At 37.8% G+C, this 19,358-nt stretch overlaps 1 protein-coding gene and 2 long non-coding RNA genes across 3 annotated transcripts; 2 read left to right on the top strand and 1 right to left on the bottom strand.

The window, feature by feature from the left end:
* Positions 1-1,689: 1,689 nt before the first annotated feature.
* On the bottom strand, positions 1,690-5,081 carry LOC130734626 (flavin-containing monooxygenase FMO GS-OX-like 9). Its single transcript, XM_057587133.1, has 7 exons — positions 4,423-5,081; positions 4,007-4,077; positions 3,614-3,772; positions 3,411-3,493; positions 3,038-3,173; positions 2,710-2,883; positions 1,690-2,075 (listed from the first exon to the last, which is right to left on the bottom strand). The coding sequence occupies exons 1-7, from the start codon at positions 4,973-4,975 to the stop codon at positions 1,878-1,880; spliced, it is 1,374 nt and encodes a 457-aa protein (XP_057443116.1). The 5' UTR covers positions 4,976-5,081; the 3' UTR covers positions 1,690-1,877.
* On the top strand, positions 1,957-4,141 carry LOC130734627 (uncharacterized). The gene is made up of 3 exons (XR_009018021.1): positions 1,957-2,095; positions 3,420-3,502; positions 3,626-4,141. It is a non-coding gene; the product is annotated as an uncharacterized LOC130734627 (long non-coding RNA).
* Positions 5,082-5,134: 53 nt separating the features above from the next.
* On the top strand, positions 5,135-11,267 carry LOC130734629 (uncharacterized). The gene is made up of 2 exons (XR_009018022.1): positions 5,135-10,683; positions 10,974-11,267. It is a non-coding gene; the product is annotated as an uncharacterized LOC130734629 (long non-coding RNA).
* The last annotated feature ends 8,091 nt before the right edge of the window (positions 11,268-19,358 follow it).

Genomic DNA, 19,358 nt, shown 5'->3' with positions numbered 1-19,358 from the left:
ACTATCATTCGGGTCTGATGCTTTGGCTTCTTTGCCAACTTGATTATTAGAATGTTGTTTGATTTCAAAAAAAAAAAAAAAAACAAGCTAGATGAAAATCTTTCGTAGGCAAAAGACAGTAGTAAAGCGTCGAAATGAGTGCGTGTCGCACGACTGTTTTGACATGGTAAAACATAAACAGTAAAAAAAAACCTAAGTATGATCTTAATTCTAACCGTTCAATCCTAGTCCTCGACAACAACGACAAAAGACAAACTGCATCATATCCCGTAAGTAAAATAGGATTGTATGTCCCAGTTATCGAACCCAAGTGACTAGGTGATGACTTCGAGATAGGGGTGATTCATAGTATAGATGAATAAAGTTGAGATTGATTATGATGTTTTGAGCAAGGTAATAAGCTAATATAATAATAAGTGAGATTGTAATGCTATTGGATCTCATACACCGCTTATTATATAAGCAATCTTTAATTACTAATTGTAGCAACCATACCCTCTTTAAACGCTAACTCACCTTCAAGTAATTGTTAACTGTGCTATCAGGATGCACTAACTTACAAGCAACCGTCATTGTAAGATGATAAGTGAAAATAAACATGAAGTATATAGATGTTTCTTAAAGGTATTTCACTACCTAATTGTAGGAAGCTGAAAGCATAAAAGAATCAAATCAAAAGTCTCTTGTTAGGAGCGAGTTATTGTTAATTCCATATACTCTTTCTGATGTTAACCTATGAGAGAATTTGAATATTGAAGGAAAATGACGATAAAGTTCAAAGCACATCAGAATTTTCTGTTTATCTTTTAATTTTCATATGTATTTTGGGGTGTATTTTCTGGGAACTTTAAAATCAATGCAAACATAAAAAGGGGACTGAAATCAATAATTTACTATTTTATGGGGACCAAAAACAAATTAAACCCTAGATGTTTTCATAATATGCAATTATGCATGATTGTCTCAAGAGAGTTTTTTTTTTTTTTTTTTTCTGAAAAGCTCAAGAGAGTTTTACAAACGAATGGATGGATGAATGGAGTATTGGAATAACTTCTCTCCCTAAAGGAAAAAACTGTTTAATTAAATAAACAAGCTAGCACATGGGAGGAATTATCTAGCTATTGATTTGGGTTTCAGACGGATTTGCTTTGAGGTGGATTGTCTCCAATTGTTTCAGGCTCGGAGGAGAGGTGCTTAGGAGAGGAATTACCTAGACTCTATTGTTAGTGATTGTTGTAGGCTTATCTTGCATTTTGATTCAGTTGTTTTTTTCTTTTGTTAGACATTCAAGGAATTCTGTGGCTGATTATCTAGCTTGGAATGCTCCACCTATGGCGAGTCCGTATGAGTGAAGGAGGTTCCGCCAGAAGGGGTTTGCTTTGTAGACTGATGTTTTGGCGTCTCTGCCCACTTGATTAATAATATGCTGTTTGATTTCAAAAAAAAAAAAAAAAAAAAAGCTAGATGAAAATCTTTCGTAGGCAAAAGACAGTAGTAAAGCGCCGAAATGAAGACGTGACGCGCCGCGCAAATATAATTGGGAATCCAAATTCCAGTGTCCCGTTTCAACTCATGTCCCACTTAGTTTTTGATTTTCTGCGAGTTAGTGCCGTTAAACGCGTTTTGTAATTGTGTCCTCTAACTGTTCGATGAAATTCCCCACTTAACTCTGTAGACAAAAACAGGAACTTCACATTCAAAAACACTCCTCTCAATTGTTTATATCATCATCTCCGTGATTCTCTCATTCAACAATGTTGTCTCTTTTCCAATCTTTTAATAATAAATAATAGAAATTACATAGGCAGATTCTGTAAATGCCAGCCAAAGTGCAAAACAGCAATTTTGTAAACTCATTTACTCTTGGTTTTTTTGCTTTACAGAGGAGAATCTTCAAGGCCAAGTTGAGTAAAGTGAGGACTTTGAAGGGCCTCTTGGAGCAGCTCACCATCATCCCACGAATCTCGATATGTCTCCAAGTTGACATCAGAGTTGATTATGGCAGATAGGCACAGCCCTTTTCGCCATTCTTCTAATCGTGGGAATCCTACGTTCTCCCCGTATTTGTCACAGTACTGCAATGCAGCAACAAAAGGTCAAAAATAAATTCTCAAATGGGTCATCAATTGGCTATAATATTAACATGAATTTTGTAATCTTTTGTTGTTATTATTTTAGTGTATTTTGACTTTTTAATTGGTTATATTTGTGGGCATTGTGCTTATGGAAGTTCTTAATTCTTTCTAGTATGCTTGGAATCACTTTCTACTTTCTAGTAGCTCTATAATCACTTTTACATAACCTACAATTTATAGCTTCTAGTGAAATGTGCATTTGATTTTTTGCGAGAGTCCATTCCAAATACACACTCAATTTGTTACTTCAAGGCATTCCTTATGCGTTTCTCTGTCTTGTTTCATCTATAAAATGGGTAGTAGGTTGTGTTTGGTTATCTGTTCGCATCACAAAACTTCATGATAAGAAGTGAATGAAACCCTTCTTACTAATTGAGTTGAAAGTCTGCTCATGTTACATTCAACTGATATCCCAACTCATAGGTAGTAGCAATATAAATTTGGTTTCAGATATTATGAAACCTTCTACGTATAAATAGGTGTGTCATAAAATTGAATGGTGATTGTGTCAGATAGAGTTTTATTATGAACCCAAGTTTATAGTAATACTATAACTAGATTTATTTTTTCTTACCTCAAAGTTTGCAATTTCATGGGTACAGTGCTTAGGAATGCCTGCTAGTTCTGTTGAATGGTAGAACTCCTTGATGGATTTCATCATTTCCTCCCATGATGGCAATACTTTTTTCCCAGAAAGAAGTTGTGCTATCCATACTGCTTGCGATTCGAAGAAAGGGAATCCTATGATCTGCACACACTCATCAATCAAGAATTTTACTGTTATATTAGCTTCATATACATTGTGAAATACTTAGTTATGCACCATCATTAAAACTAAAAAGTATGCATGTCTCTGTGAGTATAAAATACATGCATTAAAATGAATTTAAAGGGTAGTTTACCTTTCTTGGGATGCCTATAAAGGAAAGGGATGGAGCAAGTGATGGGGGGAAAGTGTGCTCATATAAAGGACCCACTCTGTCATCATCCACAACTACCATTCCTTTGGTGTCAAGAAAGGGGAATGCATAGGAGTACCTACACATAACCAATTGACTCTGAAACCAATCAATTAACTCTAAAAGGAAACATGAGACATGTTTGGACATAGGCCCCACACTTAAATCTCAAAACCATTATCATAATCATTCAATCATAATATCGTTTCAAGTTTCAACCATAAGTTAGTGAAATTTACTGCATTGGTTTTGTTATCTAACTTAGTGTTTAATCAATCTTTTGTCAGCTTATTATTATGGTAATGTGGGATGTTACCCTGTGCAGTACAAAATAGTGTCTGCAAGAATGCAAGAACCATCCATGAAAGTGACCCATCCATCCTCTTGAAGGGAGTCTATCTGCACAAGGTACCACATGTTATGAAGCTTGCAAAAATAGTATTGAACCAATTATATCTTGTTTATTTTTCTTTCGTTTTCTATTTTGAGATTTGAACTTAATATATTAAAAAGTGATACCTCTGGATGAAGGTGAAAGTTCTCATGTTTGGATATGACTTTAGATAAACCCTCAGAGATTTTGAGAGATCTGGAACTCATATGGACTTCCTTTGCAACTTCCACAAGCTCCATTGATATATCTTGTCCACTTAAGGAACTCCCAACCACAACCACAATCTGTTGAATGAAAATTTCTCTCAAATAAGTCAGGCAGTGCTTATTTAGAGCAAAAAGGGAGGAAGTTTATAAATTATGAAAGCTAAATAATATTTCTCATTGTTTTACTAATGCATATGTGCCTGCTTCTCAACCTTTTACAGGACTTATATAGCCTTTCCACTAGACCACTACAAATGAATTTCACACTCTTTAAATTATTTAAATAAATATGAGATTACACATATCATATACCTCATTGTGGAATGGTTCTGGGGTTCTGTAAATGTGACTATGCATTTGATTTCTTTTCCATTTGTCCATTCCTGAGCATCAGAAAGACAGGAATAAAAATATATTATGAGCTTGAATGCATAATTATATATGTAATCACATTCTTATCTTTTGCATGAAATAAATGGATGAGTAGATTCAAGGGGTCAAAAATCACTTTCCCTTCCATGATTATGTGTTTAGATGCACTGTGAAAAACCATGGTAAAGGCAAAATCATTGTGGACAGAAGCAACTTCCCTTAGCTTTTCTGACTGTGCATCATGATTTTGACCTCGCCGTGGTTTTTCATCATGAATCAAAACATGCACTATATCATCTGTGTGTGTGTGAGTCAGAGATAGAGATTTATCCAGAGCTTAGTAGACACTCATGTACCTTTAATTGAGGGCAATCTTGGTTGAGAGTAATGACCAGTGGCCACAACCACAGCATCAAACACCTCTTCCACCACCTTCTCATTCTTCTTCTCTCTGCTTCTAACAACCCACTTCAAATCATTACTACAGGCACCATAATCTAACATTCCAACATGATCCACCCTTGTATTGAACCTAATTATCTCTCTCAACCCAAACCAGTCACAAAAATCCTTTAGATACTGAAGTAGCTCTGTATGGCTAGGAAACCTCCTCATGTCTCTACCTTTCTTGACCAAAAATGGGAAGTCAGAGAACCCCATGATCTCCCTTGGAGATGTCAGCCTCAAAGACTCATAGAGACTGCTATGCACCTTAAGAATAGTTTTTCTTCCTAAAGGATCCTCCCCTTGTACATTCGGTTCATACAGCCATTGCCCTCCAACCTCATGATTCTGCTCCAGCACAACCACCTGATGACCTTCTTTTCTCAACTCCCTAGCCGCCACAAGCCCTGATGGTCCGGCTCCGATCACACACACATTCTTGGAATGGTTTTTCTCTGAAACCATTGTTGTTGGATCAATATGTTGAATAGTATGGTAGAAAGTAAGGGATATATGGGTAGGTGAGACTGAGAATGCAAATGCAAGATAGTTTTATTATATGTTGGGGCTAATGGGGGGCCTTTTATAGTTGAAAATGTTTCACGTAGGGAAAGGGAAACCATGATTTGGGGGATAGTGATGGTTTGCTGGCTGGGAGACACACGTGATCATGTGAAATCAATGCTTTGAAATCTGTCTACTTTCAAGTTTGGACTTCAACAGTACCACCTGGACTCTTTTATCTTTACGTTGAATACTTCTTTCAAGCTCTTCCATATTTATAAAATCGCAAACATGTTGATAAAAGTTGAAGTAATAGCCATTATTGGTGATCACGTCTCTGCTTTCTTTCTTTCCTCTCTTTTTTCGTTTGTATGACCAAGGTTCTGGTCTGCGGTCTACACTGCATGCATGTGTTTGGTACCCAATATGATGGTCTTTATTGACATGAGCATGATATAACCATTTAGACAATTGAATTAACATATCACAAATCATCATGTTTTCTAGTCAATTTTAGCCTTGATTTTTTGTTAATAAACCATCAATACATTGAGCAGTGGATTTGAGCCAAACATGACTAATCGCATGTTTGGAAATCCTTCTGCAATTGATTCTTAAGCTAGAATCAATTATGAAGAGAAGTTTCTATGAGTACCTCCTAAATATTAGAATTGATTATAAGGAAAAAGAAGCTAATCTAAATAAGCAATAATATGAATGGTTTAGAGGACGTGTATTGTGCCCCTCTTCTACACATGGGACCTGGTTTCTTTATTTTAGAGGAGGGTTATTGGGGGAATCAACTGCCATTTTGATTATTTTTTATAAGGGTTGATCTTTGTCTTTTTTAATGTTTTTATATATTATGATTTCCCTTATTCTTCCAAACCATGGATTAGCTCATGTTTGAAAAATGTGTCTAATATTTTTTTGGCATTGCACATAATAGGTTCCTTTGTGTTTCCAAAATACATATTGAAGGGTAAAAATTAATTTATAAATTCTAATTAGATTAAAACTAAGGTGCTTAATGTTAAAGTTTATGAAGAAGTAATGTTTGCATAATGGACATATATGAGAATGCCAATTAGCAATTGAATTTAGCTTTAAAGCCTATGGGCTATGGCTTGGAAATTGAAGCCCCACCATCACACTAGGCATGCCAAACCTTGAAGCTAAGGAAACATGAATGTGATGATTAAACAGTTACCGTATTGATTCCTTAGTTTCTAAATATAGCACTGATTGTTTTACTTCCATTCATTTGATATGTAGATATAAAGAGAAAAAATTAGTGTTATGTAATACAAGGAATAGAACTAAAGGTTCAATTCTTTTTTATTATTTCTTTCTACAGTACCATATATACAATGCTTTGAGTAGGTTGTAAGTTATACTTGTTTTCTCATCTATGATGTCCTTGGGTGAAGTTAAAGTATAGCCGTCCTGTTTTATTTAATTTTACTCTTTTTTGAAAATAGGGAAAATGATCGGCTACTAATAACCTATACACATAGTAGTTAATTTGTTCACACGTTTCATGCATGGGAAACTTTTAAGATAAATCACATCATTCAAGATTATCATTTCAAAGCTTTCAAAAAAAAAAAGATTATCATTTCAAAGAAATAAAGATCTCTTAACGTTTTGCTTTGTTGCATCTCTCATTCTCTCTGTTTGAACTTTCATTGAGTATGTTAGCTCTGCATGGTATAATTGCGTCATTACGTTATGGGCCAATATTGTCTTCACAAACAAGCAAATTTATTGAGTTAATAATTAAAGATTTGGGGGGTTAAGGGAGAGTCTCGTTACAACGATAAGATTGCTGTAACATGACTTTATTGTTACAGATTCGACCATGGAATCAACCTCTTGTAAAAATGCAAGGTAAGACGGTCTACATTAGTTCCACAAAATGAGTTTAGCCCCTCCTTAAACATTACGCACAACGGAAGCTTTATACATCAGGTTTTCCTTTTTAATTGAAGATTTGGGGTTCATTCATTGGGGGCATTATTTTGCTAGAATTATTAAACTCTTTTTGAATTACAACAAAAGTGCCATAACATTCTTGATAGTGAACTCACTTAGTGATCACCAGAATATTAAAATCTGATACACTATCGCTTACTATATGGAGAAGAAGAAAAAGTTAACTGTGTTGCTGCCTTTCCACTGTTATATATTGTATTACTTGTAAGGTCTGTCACCACTATTGGGTTGTTGAATACTAAATAGATCACTGATTAGATTTAATTTGAGGACAGAAGTTATCTGAAGAAATATGAGATAAAGGTCATCAGAAACAATGTCCAGAAAAAATTAAATCTGAATAAGAGTTTTGTTATGAAATCATCATCACTCTGTTATTATTTGTTACTACTACTACTATTAATCTTTTCTTTATGTGCTTCAAATCCGTCTTTACTCTTTAGGGAGAAGGTTTGACTTTATTTATTACCCTCCTAAAGCAGATAGCATCTCTGTTTGGTGGAACCTACTACTAACATAAACCAAATAAATACTAACTGCATGGTTTCTAAAACAACATTGTGTGAGAAGCATGCAATGATTTTAGTATAACACTGTCTCAGATCTTGATATATTCATCATATGGTATTTAACATAGCATTCATTACCCTACATTTGTTAGGGTGGTCTTCACCATTTACTCTGATACATTCAAACAGAGCACTATATCTTTAGGGGAGAATATTATCCTAAGTTCTTCACACTTCAAATCCACTCACACTTAGTAAGATATAGGAAGAGAAAAGAGAGAAATAAAAGATACGATAAGTGATGTTATAGAAAAAAAAAAGAGTGGAAATGAGAAGAGAAAATGGAGTGTAAGTGAATCAAAACTCATTTTCAGCCATTGAATCCAATAAAAATCAGCAAATTCTTATAAATGTCATCTCATTTTATCAAAAATCATAATCCTTGACCATAAAGAAAAGGAGAAAAAAAGTTTCACAACTCATAATCTGGTTGAGCAATCTAAATTGAAGTTTTAAAGTGCATTTCAGTATTTCTGTGTTATAGCACGACAAAATCACAATGGGTTGGGATTGAATTTCATTTTCTTAGAAAAGAATAGTAATGATTATTGGATTTTTTAGTTACTGTTGGGCTTGCAATGAGATGAACCGGGGAAATCACTTCAATATTGGGTTATAGAGCATAAGTGATTTAGACATCATCTTCATAATTTTACCATAAAACTTTAAGGCAGTGACGGAAGGAGTTCTTTCACTTACACATTGCTCAAATCTTGTTTTCTATCTAATATGAGATTTCTTTTAATTTACATTTATATATAGTTATACTCCTACAATTATATTTAGAGAATGATTCCTCACAACTTGCATTGTAAGCAGGGTCTCTAATGTCTAATGTGAATGTGTTAAATGGAAAATGTATGTAGCTGAACTACAAAGTATCTGTAGTATGCAGTGTAAAGAAGACTTGATAGTTGAGGTAGTGAAAAATTCACTTCATCATTTCTAATTATTAGTCATATATTGTTGTTGAACTCGCACTGGTATACGAAAGCTGGAAAGAATGATGAGAATGACAGTTCTTTCTACTGCAAATAAGATTGATTGAATTGAGTTATCCTAAGTAATAGCAAGACAAAAGACATGTGGTTTTTCTAGGTTAAACATATGTCTTGGGTTCGAGTTCCTGTGAATGCAGCTGAGTTAAACATTTGAACAAGGAAGTTTTATCATTTATAATGATCCTACACGGTTCGAATAGAACTACCCCGATGGAGAATACTAGTGATTCAAAAGGTAATTGCATTTCTCCACATTTGTACAGCTGGATGAAAATAAAATGAATATTTTACTTAACCTGGAAAATTCTGATTGACAAACCTTATAGATTAGGACATTGTTATTGGTGGCACCCGACACCTATTCATGTCACTCCATTGAATTTCACAAAAAATATGTATACTTTAAAGTGCGGTACAGGGATGGTATAAATAGGTGTGAGGATGGTAACAATATGGATGCCCAGGATATTCAGCAATTTTCCCGATTGGTATAAACTATATAGAGTAGGCACTAGGCAGCCAATAACATCAAAGATACAATCTGACCCATCCATGATTTAAGTATCAGTTAAATTACAATTTTGGAAACAGTAAAAAACGGTTAATTGCAGCGGCATCTTCAATCATACATGCTGTAATTGCTGTAAATACACTGCTTCTTTGAGAATGCTTGGAAGCAAGATAGATGAATACTATTAACGATATACATGCCAAGTATATCTCATCTCAGATTTTGATTTGCATATCATATGATAGATTTGATTTTAATCTAATTAGACATATTGTAATTTAGGAAATTCTGTAATTAGAGATAGAATCTCTAGCTGATATGTAGGCATGATATTAGGAGTAATTGCAGTATGCTGAGGTGCATCTGCTGTATATAACACACTGTTATGCAAGGAATAAAATCATCTGTTCCATTCTTTACATGGTATCAGAGCCCTACAACCCTAGGCAGAAAACCTTGCGGCTGCTATGGAAGAAACACAATCAGAAACGTCTTCTGTAAAAGAAAACGTTGAGAAAAAGAAGTTGTCACCTTATGATCTCAACTCCAACGATAATCCTGGAAGTGTGATCGCACAGGTGCAGCTGAAAGGTGAAAACTATGATGAATGGGCCAGAGCTATGAAGCGGTCCCTGTGAGCACGGAGAAAATGGGGTTTCGTTGACGGAACCATAACGGAACCCAAAGAAGGATCCCCTCCCCTGATTTGGAGGACTGGTGGACAGTTCAAGCCATGTTGGGTGTCATGGATCCTGAACACAGTAGAGCCAACTCTACGAACGACCCTCTCATATCTTGAAACCGCCAAGGAGATATGGGAAGACATAAAGGAGCGGTTCTCAGTGGTGAACGGTCCTAGAATACAACAACTGAAATCAGAACTGGCACAATGCAAACAAGGAAATTTGTCCATAGTCGCTTATTACGGAAAGCTAAAAGCACTGTGGGACGAATTAGCAAACCATGAACCAGCATTAACTTGTACCTGCAAAGGGTGCAAGTGCGGACTTGCAGCAAAAATTGAAAAACGCAAAGAAGAAGAACAAGGGCACATGTTTCTGATGGGTCTTGATGACGGACTCTACGGAACGATTCGCTCAAACGTGCTGGCCACCGATCCTCTGCCATCCTTAAACAAGATGTACTCCATTCTGGTGCAAGAAGAGAGTGTGCGAAATAGGCCACAAACCAGAGAGGAGCGGCCAGAAGTCATGGCCTTGGCTGCTCAAGCAAGCATGAAGGCAAGAGGACGTGAAAACAAGATTGACTCATTCTGCTCAAACTGCAACAAAAAGGGACATGATGAGGCTGGCTGCTTTGAGATTATCGGTTATCCAGAATGGTAGGGTGAACGCCCGAGGAACAACGAAAAATCTGGCGGACGAGGACGAGGTCAGAACCGGGGTGGAAGCACAGGATCAAGCGGTGGTCGTGGTAGGGGACCGGCGCGTGTTCATGCTGTACAATGCTCAGGTTCAACCCTTGGTGAAGAAACAAGAAACTCAGCCACGACAAGATTGAGCCAGGAGCAATGGAAAACCTTGGTAGAAATGCTTAATAACTCAAAAGTCACTCCAAATGAAAGCATTACAGGTAAGCTTATTTTAAATCCCTGGATAATCGACAGTGGGATATCTAATCATATGACAGGAACCTTGCAACATCTGTGTAATTTAAGGGACATGCAAGGGGGGCCAGTTAGACTTCCTAACGGGCAAACCACAATGTCTACGAAGGAAGGAACAATAAAACTCACTGATAATTTAAAGATTACAAATGTGCTTTATGTTCCTGATTAAGATTGTGATTTGATTTCTGTATCACAATTGTCAGATGAATCGAATTGTAATGTTTATTTCATTGGTAAATTGTGTGCAATATAGGACCGCACTATGAAGATGTTGATTGGAATGGGTGAACCGAGGGATGGACTCTACTTTTTCCGGGAAGCTCCCAAGAAGCAGGCTTGCAAAGTTGAAGGCATGAATCTGTTAGAAGTATGGCATCAGCGGTTGGGGCATCCGTCTTGGAAAACTACTCAGTTAGTGTCTAATGAAGCTAGTAGTCAATTTAGTGATGTACAAAATAAAGTTTGCGAGGCATGTCAAAAAGCTAAGCAAACTAGGGAAAAATTTTCCTTGTGCGAACATCAAGCTTCTAATATATTTGATTCGATTCATTGTGATTTGTGGGGACCGTATCGAACTCGTTCTTCTTGCGGTGCTACATATTTTCTTACTATTGTTGATGATTGCTCTCGTGCAGTGTGGATTTACCTCTTAATTGATAAGACAGAAGTAACACAGACACTAATAAATTTTTTCTCCATGGTGGAAAGGCAATTTAACAAACAAATTAAAACTGTGAGAAGTGATAACGGGACATAATTTGTATGCATGAAAAAGTATTTTTTTTTAGCATGGGATTGCCTTTCAAACTTCCTGTACAGGAACGCCTCAACAAAATGGACGGGTTGAAAGAAAACATCGTCACATTTTAAATGTGGCGCGAGCCTTGCGGTTTCAAGGTAATTTACCTATTGATTTCTGGGGGGAATGTGTGTTGACAGCAGGATACTTAATCAATCGCACTCCAAGTTCTGTGCTAAAAGGAAAAACTCCATATGAGGTTCTACATGGGCAGGCACCATCGTACGCTAATTTGCGTGTGTTTGGCTCTATGTGTTTCGCACGCAATCAACACACAAAAGGAGACAAATTCGCCAGTCTTAGTCGTAAATGCATCTTCGTGGGATACCCTTATGGACAAAAGGGTTGGAGAGTGTATGATCTTGCAAATCATGATTTCTTTGTATCACGGGATGTTAATTTCTTTGAGTCTCAGTTCCCGTTTCAGCAGCTTGCCACCGTGCAAAATTCGGACATCCCCTCTGATCTTGAGATGGAAAACTCATTTGAAGAGGCGAACAACCAAGCTGAGCTAACAACCCACACACACGTTTGTGATAGGGGGCACTACCACTGCCTCAGACCCTGTTATAGTGACAGAACCCTCACATGTTGAAGGTGATAGTAGTTCTAGTGACGAGACCATTAGAGATCCTTCGGATGAGCAATCTGATGGGTCGCAAGTTCAGGTAGGTGCCGCAGAACATGAACCAGAATTGTTGGGACGTGGTTGTCGTGCAAGGCAACCTTCTACACGGCTGAAGGGATTCGTGATAAACACAGTTCAGCAGTTGAGTCCTCCCTCTCATTCACCTGCTCCATCACATCCTTCAGGTACTTCGTATCCTATTGCATACTATGTAAATTGTGAACGATTCTCTTTGCACCACCAACATTTTCTTGCAGCAATCACTGCCACAAAGGAACCAGTATATTTTCATGAGGCAGTGAAGGATGCTAGATGGAGAAAAGCTATGCAAGCCGAGATTCAAGCTCTCGAACAAAACCAGACCTGGAGCATGCAGCCGCTTCCTCCTGGAAAGAAAGCTCTTGGTTCTAAATGGGTCTACCGCATCAAATATAATTCTAACGGGACAATCGAACGGTTTAAAGCTCGTTTGGTTGTTTTTGGGAATCACCAAGTGGAAGGGATCAACTATACCGAAACTTTCGCACCGGTTGCCAAAATGGCAACGGTACGGACCATGCTCACTGTTGCCGCTGCAAAAAGTTGGGAGCTTGATAAGTGTCAAATTCACCATGTTTTCCATCATATTTTAGGCACTTATCTATTGTTATTATGGTAAATTTCTTATAAGTTAACTCTTTTTTATGTGGTTTATGTAGAAAATGATTTCAATCTCAATTTGAGTTGTAGGGTGAAGAGTATTAGAGAAAGTGCATGATTTGAATGAAAGAAAGCTTGTAAATGAAGAAATCCACTTAGCCTTGAAGAATCCCACTCAAGAACTTTGAAATATCAAGAAATCAACCTTGTTGTTCCAATCATGCTTAGCATGTGTTCCAGGGTGCTAAGCATCCTCTGGCAGTGAAGACTCCTTCAGCATGAAGAAACAAGGTGCTAAGCGTTCAAAATGGAGTGTTAAGCATCCTCTGGCGGTGGAGACTCCTTCAGCATGAAGAAACAGGGCACTAAGCACCCAAAATGGGGTGCTAAGCACCCTGTCCAGATCTGAAAACTCTATAAAGCTCAATTTCAGCCATAGAACAAGGAGTTGACGAAAATCAGAGATAAATACACAAACCCATCACTTGGGGAAAGGGAGAACTCAAAGGAGATCATCAAGGGTGACCTAGGAGACTAGAGAGAAAGCTTTGGAGCTGATTTCATCGCCGGGGAACCGTCACGAGTCGGTTTTTCATCGCTCTTCTTCTCTTTTATCGTTGTAAAGCTATCCATGGAAATGGATAGCTAATTTCTCATTTGTTGGGATTAGAACTAGTTGTTTTGATGCTCATGTAATCTATTTGATTTCCTTTCATGCAAATTTCTTGTTTCTATGCTAAAGAATCAAGGGTTTTCTCTTTTGCTTCATGCTATATCTTAGGTTGATCCCCTTGGGTATTTTGATTGATTCAAACTTGTGTAGGGAACTCACATGATCTTGAGTCTGAACTAGAGTTAATCATATGTTTCTTTTCCATGATTCAATGATTTTTACCTTGTGCTTCATGCTTGTTTTGGATTGATCACCTAGAACATGAATTTAGATTTAATAGGATGGTGGGAACTAACTATTTAAATCTGAAATAGGTAAAATCATCTAATGATTCTAAGGTCTAGGTATAGGGTTAGATCATTAGTCTATTCAAACATCCATGCTTAATGCTACTCACTATTGTTAATCGATCAAGGGATTGAAGGTTAATATAGTTGAGTTGATAATCTTCTACGCCGGGGGACTGGGTAGTAAGATAAGAAATGGTGGGAGGAATCAATTGCATAGAACGATATTTGTATGTGAATCAATAGAATACATAGAGGTCAAACAACGAAACTCTAATCCCAACAAAACTATCTACCTTGGTGAATCCAATTACTTTAGCTGTTTTCTTTATATTTTCATGTTCTTAAACAAACCCCTAATATCTCTGTTAACCTTCATTAGAGTTTGTTAGCTATTGAACGGCATAAGTATTACACCTCCCAGTGGATACGACAAAACCTTTTACTATACTACAATTGAGTCTTGAGAGATTCGAACGTAGAGTGGTAAAAAAATCTTTCAACAGAGCTACACCAAATGGATGTGCACAATGCATTTCTCCATGGGGATCTAAATGAAGAGGTCTTCATCAAAATGCCTCCCGGTTTCTCATCTTCCACACCCAACATGGTGTGCAAGCTTCGGAAATCATTATACGCCTAAAACAAGCTCCGCGGTGCTGGTTTACCAAGTTGTCCCATGCCCTTAAGTCCTATGGTTTTCAACAATCCTCTTTGGACTATTCTTTATTTACATTAAATCAAGGAACTACTCAGGTTGTGATTCTTGTTTATGTTGATGATCTAATTGTTGCTAGAAATGATTCTTCTGCCATCACCTGGTTTAAGCATTACCTCAGTGTATGTTTTCATATGAAGGATCTTGGTCCCTTAAAGTATTTTCTAGGCATCGAGGATTCCAGAAATCCTACTGGTCTATTTCTCTGTCAACGGAAATACACTCTTGATATCATCACTGAAGTTGGACTCCTTGGAGCCAAACCTGCAGGCACCCCGCTCGATCAAAATCATCGCTTAGCGGTCCCTGCCAATTCTTTACTTGACAATCCGGACCAATATCGACGGTTGGTGGGGCACCTGATTTATTTGTGTTATACACGTCCTGAGCTGTCATACAGTGTTCACACACTCTCTCAATTCATGCAACATCCACGAGTTGAACATTGGGAGGCTGCTCTCCGTGTAGTACGATTTCTCAAAGGTAACCCGGGCCAAGGCATCTGGCTTGCTCGAAACTGTGACTTGCAACTGCATGGATGGTGCGACTCTGACTGGGTTCGTTGTCCTGTAACCCGCCGGTCTGTTACTGGCTGGATGGTTCAGCTTGGTAATTCCCCTATCTCATGGAAAACAAAGAAACAACATACCGTTTCTCGTTCTTCCGCTGAAGCTGAATATCGATCTATGGCTACTACCACATGTGAGCTGAAATGGTAAAAGGGTATTCTCTCTGATTTGGGAATTGTCCATGCCTAGCCCATGATCCTTCACTGTGACAGCCAAGCGGCATTGCACATTGCTAAAAATCATGTGTTTCATGAACGCACCAAACACATAGAGGTTGATTGTCACTTCGTTCGAAATGAAGTGATGTAGGACAACATTCGACCTACTTATGTTCCAACCACTGCTCAATTAGCGGATATCTTCACCAAAGCACTTGGGAAACCACAGTTTGAATTCTTCTTGCGCAAGTTGGGCATTCAAGATCTTCATGCTCCTACTTGAGGGGGGTATTAACGATATACATGCCATGTGTATCTCATCTCAGATTTTGATTTGCATATCACATGACAGATTTGATTTTAATCTAATTAGACATATTGTAATTTAGGAAATTCTGTAATTAGAGATAGAATCTCTAGCTGATATGTAGGCATGATATTAGGAGTAATTGCAGTATGCTGAGGTGCATCTGCTGTATATAACACACCGTTATGCAAGGAATAAAATCATATGTTCCATTCTTTACAAATACACATTTTTCCCGTCACGCTTTGTATACTCCTACTGAAAGGGAAATACGATTTTTTATCTTTGATAAAAATGTATAACCCCATGAGGATAGCAGTCTGGAACAGAAACTTACCTGAATTTTGTTTTGATGAAAAATCATTGATGCTTGTATATCAATTAAGTTCTACGTACTTGATGTTGATGGAAGTATCTGTTATTTAGGACTTAAGTTTACATCCACCTGAACATGCCCTTTGGTTTTGTTCAATCATTCAAGAAGTATTTTGTCTTTGTCCTATATCCAAAAGTATTTACAGGTATGCTATTTTTGAACTGCTTGACTACATTTCTTGGCTGAATTGCTTATAGTATTTTTTTGTTTCGGATGGTGGATTGCATTCCTGATCACTTGGTCGAGTAGATTTTCAGAATCCAACAAAATATAGAGAATAAATACAGAGTTGGGAACAAAGGCTAGGCTCACGACAGAGAGGTTGAAGTTGGCAATGGCAAGGGATGGGCTTGGGGTTGAGAGGTGTGGGTTGGGCTCGACGTTGGGACGAGGCGAGCGCTACCGGAGGGATGGGAAACGATCGTGCGAGTCGTGGTTGCTCAACTCTAGGGAGGTGGTGGTTGGGCTCGAGGCGAAGAAGTAGGGGTGGGCTCTACGTTGGGACGACACAGCCGCTAGTGGGGGAGGAGTGGCTGCCGACCGTGGGAGGTGGTAGTTGCTCAACGTTGGCCGTTGAGACAGCAGGGTGGTGGAGGAAAGGTGGGGACATAAGCGAACGAGGATGTGGGGGTGAAGATTTGAGAGTGTGGGGGTTTGAAGGTTTTCAACAAACTTATAAGGACGATCTAGTGGAGAAACCGCCGAACATTAGCGCTGGCCAGGCCCATGCTAACTTGTGGGCCTAAGGGATGAGTCGGGTCCACTTCCTCCTTAATCTAATAGTAAATAATATGATTAAGATCTATCCTCCTTAATCCAATAGCAAAAAAATATGATTAAGATCCATCATCCTTAATCAAATAATCAATAGTATGATTAATATCCATCCTCCTTAATCCAATAGCAAAAAATATGATTAAGATCCATCCTCCTTAATCAAATAACTAATAGTATGGTTAAGGTCCAACCTCTTAATCAAATAACAAATAATATGATTAAGGTCCAACCTCTTAATCAATAACAAACAATATGATTAAGGTCCGAACTCTTAATCAAGTAGTAAAGAGTAGGATTAAGGACATTCCCCTTAATCAGATGATAAAGAGTATAAGGTTCATTCCCTTGGCCGATGTGGAGTCCGATATTTCGACCGTGACACTTCAAGTTATGCACGCTTGCAATAGCTAGTAAACCACGATTCGTCCTTACCCGGATACATGTCTAGCTAAAGTTCATTATCTCTGTCGTTTTTCCCTAAGGTAAATGTCGGTCCATTGACGAATTGCTTCACAAAAAGGAGTAGCACATGCACTTAGTGGTTGTTCTACTCATAACGGATTCTCTTCTTGATGTTCGCAACTCGAAACATCATCTTTCCTCGAACCTCGAATCGTCGGCCCTTCCCATTTTCGAAATCATTTTCTATCCTAAGTCTTTATCAAAAAGGGGTTATCTTTATCATTCAAAGTGTTCTATCTTGAGTTAATTCATTATGGAATTTATTCTCAAAATCAAGTCTTATGCATTCATTTGTTTCGAAATCTAACAAGTCAGAAGATTCCCGTTATCCCCAAGTTCTCTTTCCTGAGAAAGCCTTGATCCTCCATGTCAGCAGTAGCTCAGACCTTCCGTTGAATCCTACTTGCTAACTCTTATAATACTCCGCATTGACAATCAATATAATCATAAGATTTTGGCATAATTTCATGTTTATGCACATACACAACTCGAGGAAATAGAACATGTCTATCCACTAGAAAATAATAAGACAGAAATCACAATAAACGGCCGAAGCCTCAGCAATTAACAATGGCCTAAGCCCCAGAAAACAAAGGCATAAGCCTCAAGGTTTAACAATGGCTGAAGCCTCAGAAAACAGTGGCATAAGCCTCACCGATCAAATCATTTAACAATTGCTGATTTTTTGACACCTAAGCATAGTAGCTAATAACTAGGAGAGTTTCCCTTACCTCTAATGTCGCCTCCCTCCTGAGTGATAGCAGCTTGCTCAGGTTCCTCCCAAGATTGCACTTGTTCCAAACCTTAAGCAAAAACCATTGCTAAGTTACTCAAGAAGTAAAGCAATACAATAAACCTAACTGAAGTCGTAAAAGCTTATAAGACTCAAGAGTTTAACACATAAGCACGAATGGAAGAGTTTTCGCAAAAGAAATCCTCCCCCACACTCAAATGTAGCCCACGCCCACTTAGGGAAAAAAGGGTTCCCGAACTTTTTCTCCGATCTAATGTAATTCCTAGGAATTCTTAGGTGATATCTAGGGTAGAAAAACTCCCGAAAAAATTATGGGACTTAAAACGCAAATAGGGATATGTTGGTCAAACTTTTAGGCTCAACAACTCAAAGTTGAAATTTTCCAAAAATGAATCGGTAAAGGTTATAAACAATGAATTTACTAACAAAAAATCCTACTGCCACTAAGCAAGATCAAGACTTTTTGAATCAAAAAGGAACGTTGGTGTAAATATGGGTTATGAGTTCAAAATTTAGATCTACGGCGCCACAGCGAGAATCTACGCGCATGGGTAATGATTATGAAGTGGATAGAAGGTATAGAAGGTATTTGAAAGAAGAAATCAAATTAAAAGAACTTTTTTATCAAAAGCTCAAAACTTTGAGCACAGAAAGACATGGAATAAGACATGAGAAAGTAGAAAAGGTTGCAAGGATGATGATCTTTACCTCCGTGCCTATCCAACGCAACTGAAAACACAACGATCGGGCAAGTACTCGCAAAGCTCTCTCTCTCTCTCTCTCTCTCTCTCTCTCTCTCTCTCTCTCTCTCTCTCTCTCTAACCCAGGGCCAGCTCTTGGAAATGAAGGAAAAATTGTGATTTTTCTCCTTTTATAGGAGAAGGAAAAAGAAGAAAAAGAAAGATTTTGCGGGTCTGGTTGTTCCGGTACATTCAACTGCTGATTTAAATTGAGTATTCAGTGACAGAATGCCAAAACTTATTTCAAGACTCATTTAATTGAAGAAAATGATTTAAACGCAGTCTGCATCAAAATATGCCGCAGAACTACTTTTTGTAATTGACATCCGATAAGAAAACTTCATTCACGAGAAAGATTTTTAGCAGCGAAGGAATTGAGACATCGCGGATGGAAACTTCGTTAGCAACTCCGAATAAAGAAAAAGATTGTTAATGGCCTCAATCAAGTCCCCTGCGGGGATAAAGTCTAACTTTATCGAGTTTTTGGAAAGTGAAAACTATCGAGTTTACGGTCGAAAGTTCCGTAATGGAACACAGGTCAAGCGAAAAATATCCTGAAGGTCTTATTCTCTTGCCGCTGTCGAACTATATCTATAACAGTGCTCTAGAGGCGGAAATAGCATTTTTCGGACACTCTCAACCTTAGTCGGGTGCGAATATGACTCGTGTTATCACTCAAACCGACTCTAGTATCATCCTTAGTCATATTCTGAACTTTCTCCTTCATTGCACCAGACAAACCAACAAACTC

This window comes from Lotus japonicus, chromosome 1 (genome assembly GCF_012489685.1).
Source record: "Lotus japonicus ecotype B-129 chromosome 1, LjGifu_v1.2".
NCBI classification, from domain to species: domain Eukaryota; kingdom Viridiplantae; phylum Streptophyta; class Magnoliopsida; order Fabales; family Fabaceae; genus Lotus; species Lotus japonicus.
Note: the sequence above shows the minus strand (reverse complement) of the source record. Positions and strands in the feature narration are given on the sequence as shown.

Coding starts and splice junctions, on each gene's coding strand:
- LOC130734626 (XM_057587133.1), bottom strand. CDS start 4,975: ATGGTTTCAGAGAAAAACCATTCCAAGAATGTGTGTGTGATCGGAGCC. Junction 3,174..3,410: donor ACTATTTTGTACTGCACAGG/GTAACATCCCAC, acceptor GGTTATGTGTAG/GTACTCCTATGCATTCCCCT. Junction 2,884..3,037: donor TTATAGGCATCCCAAGAAAG/GTAAACTACCCT, acceptor GAGTGTGTGCAG/ATCATAGGATTCCCTTTCTT.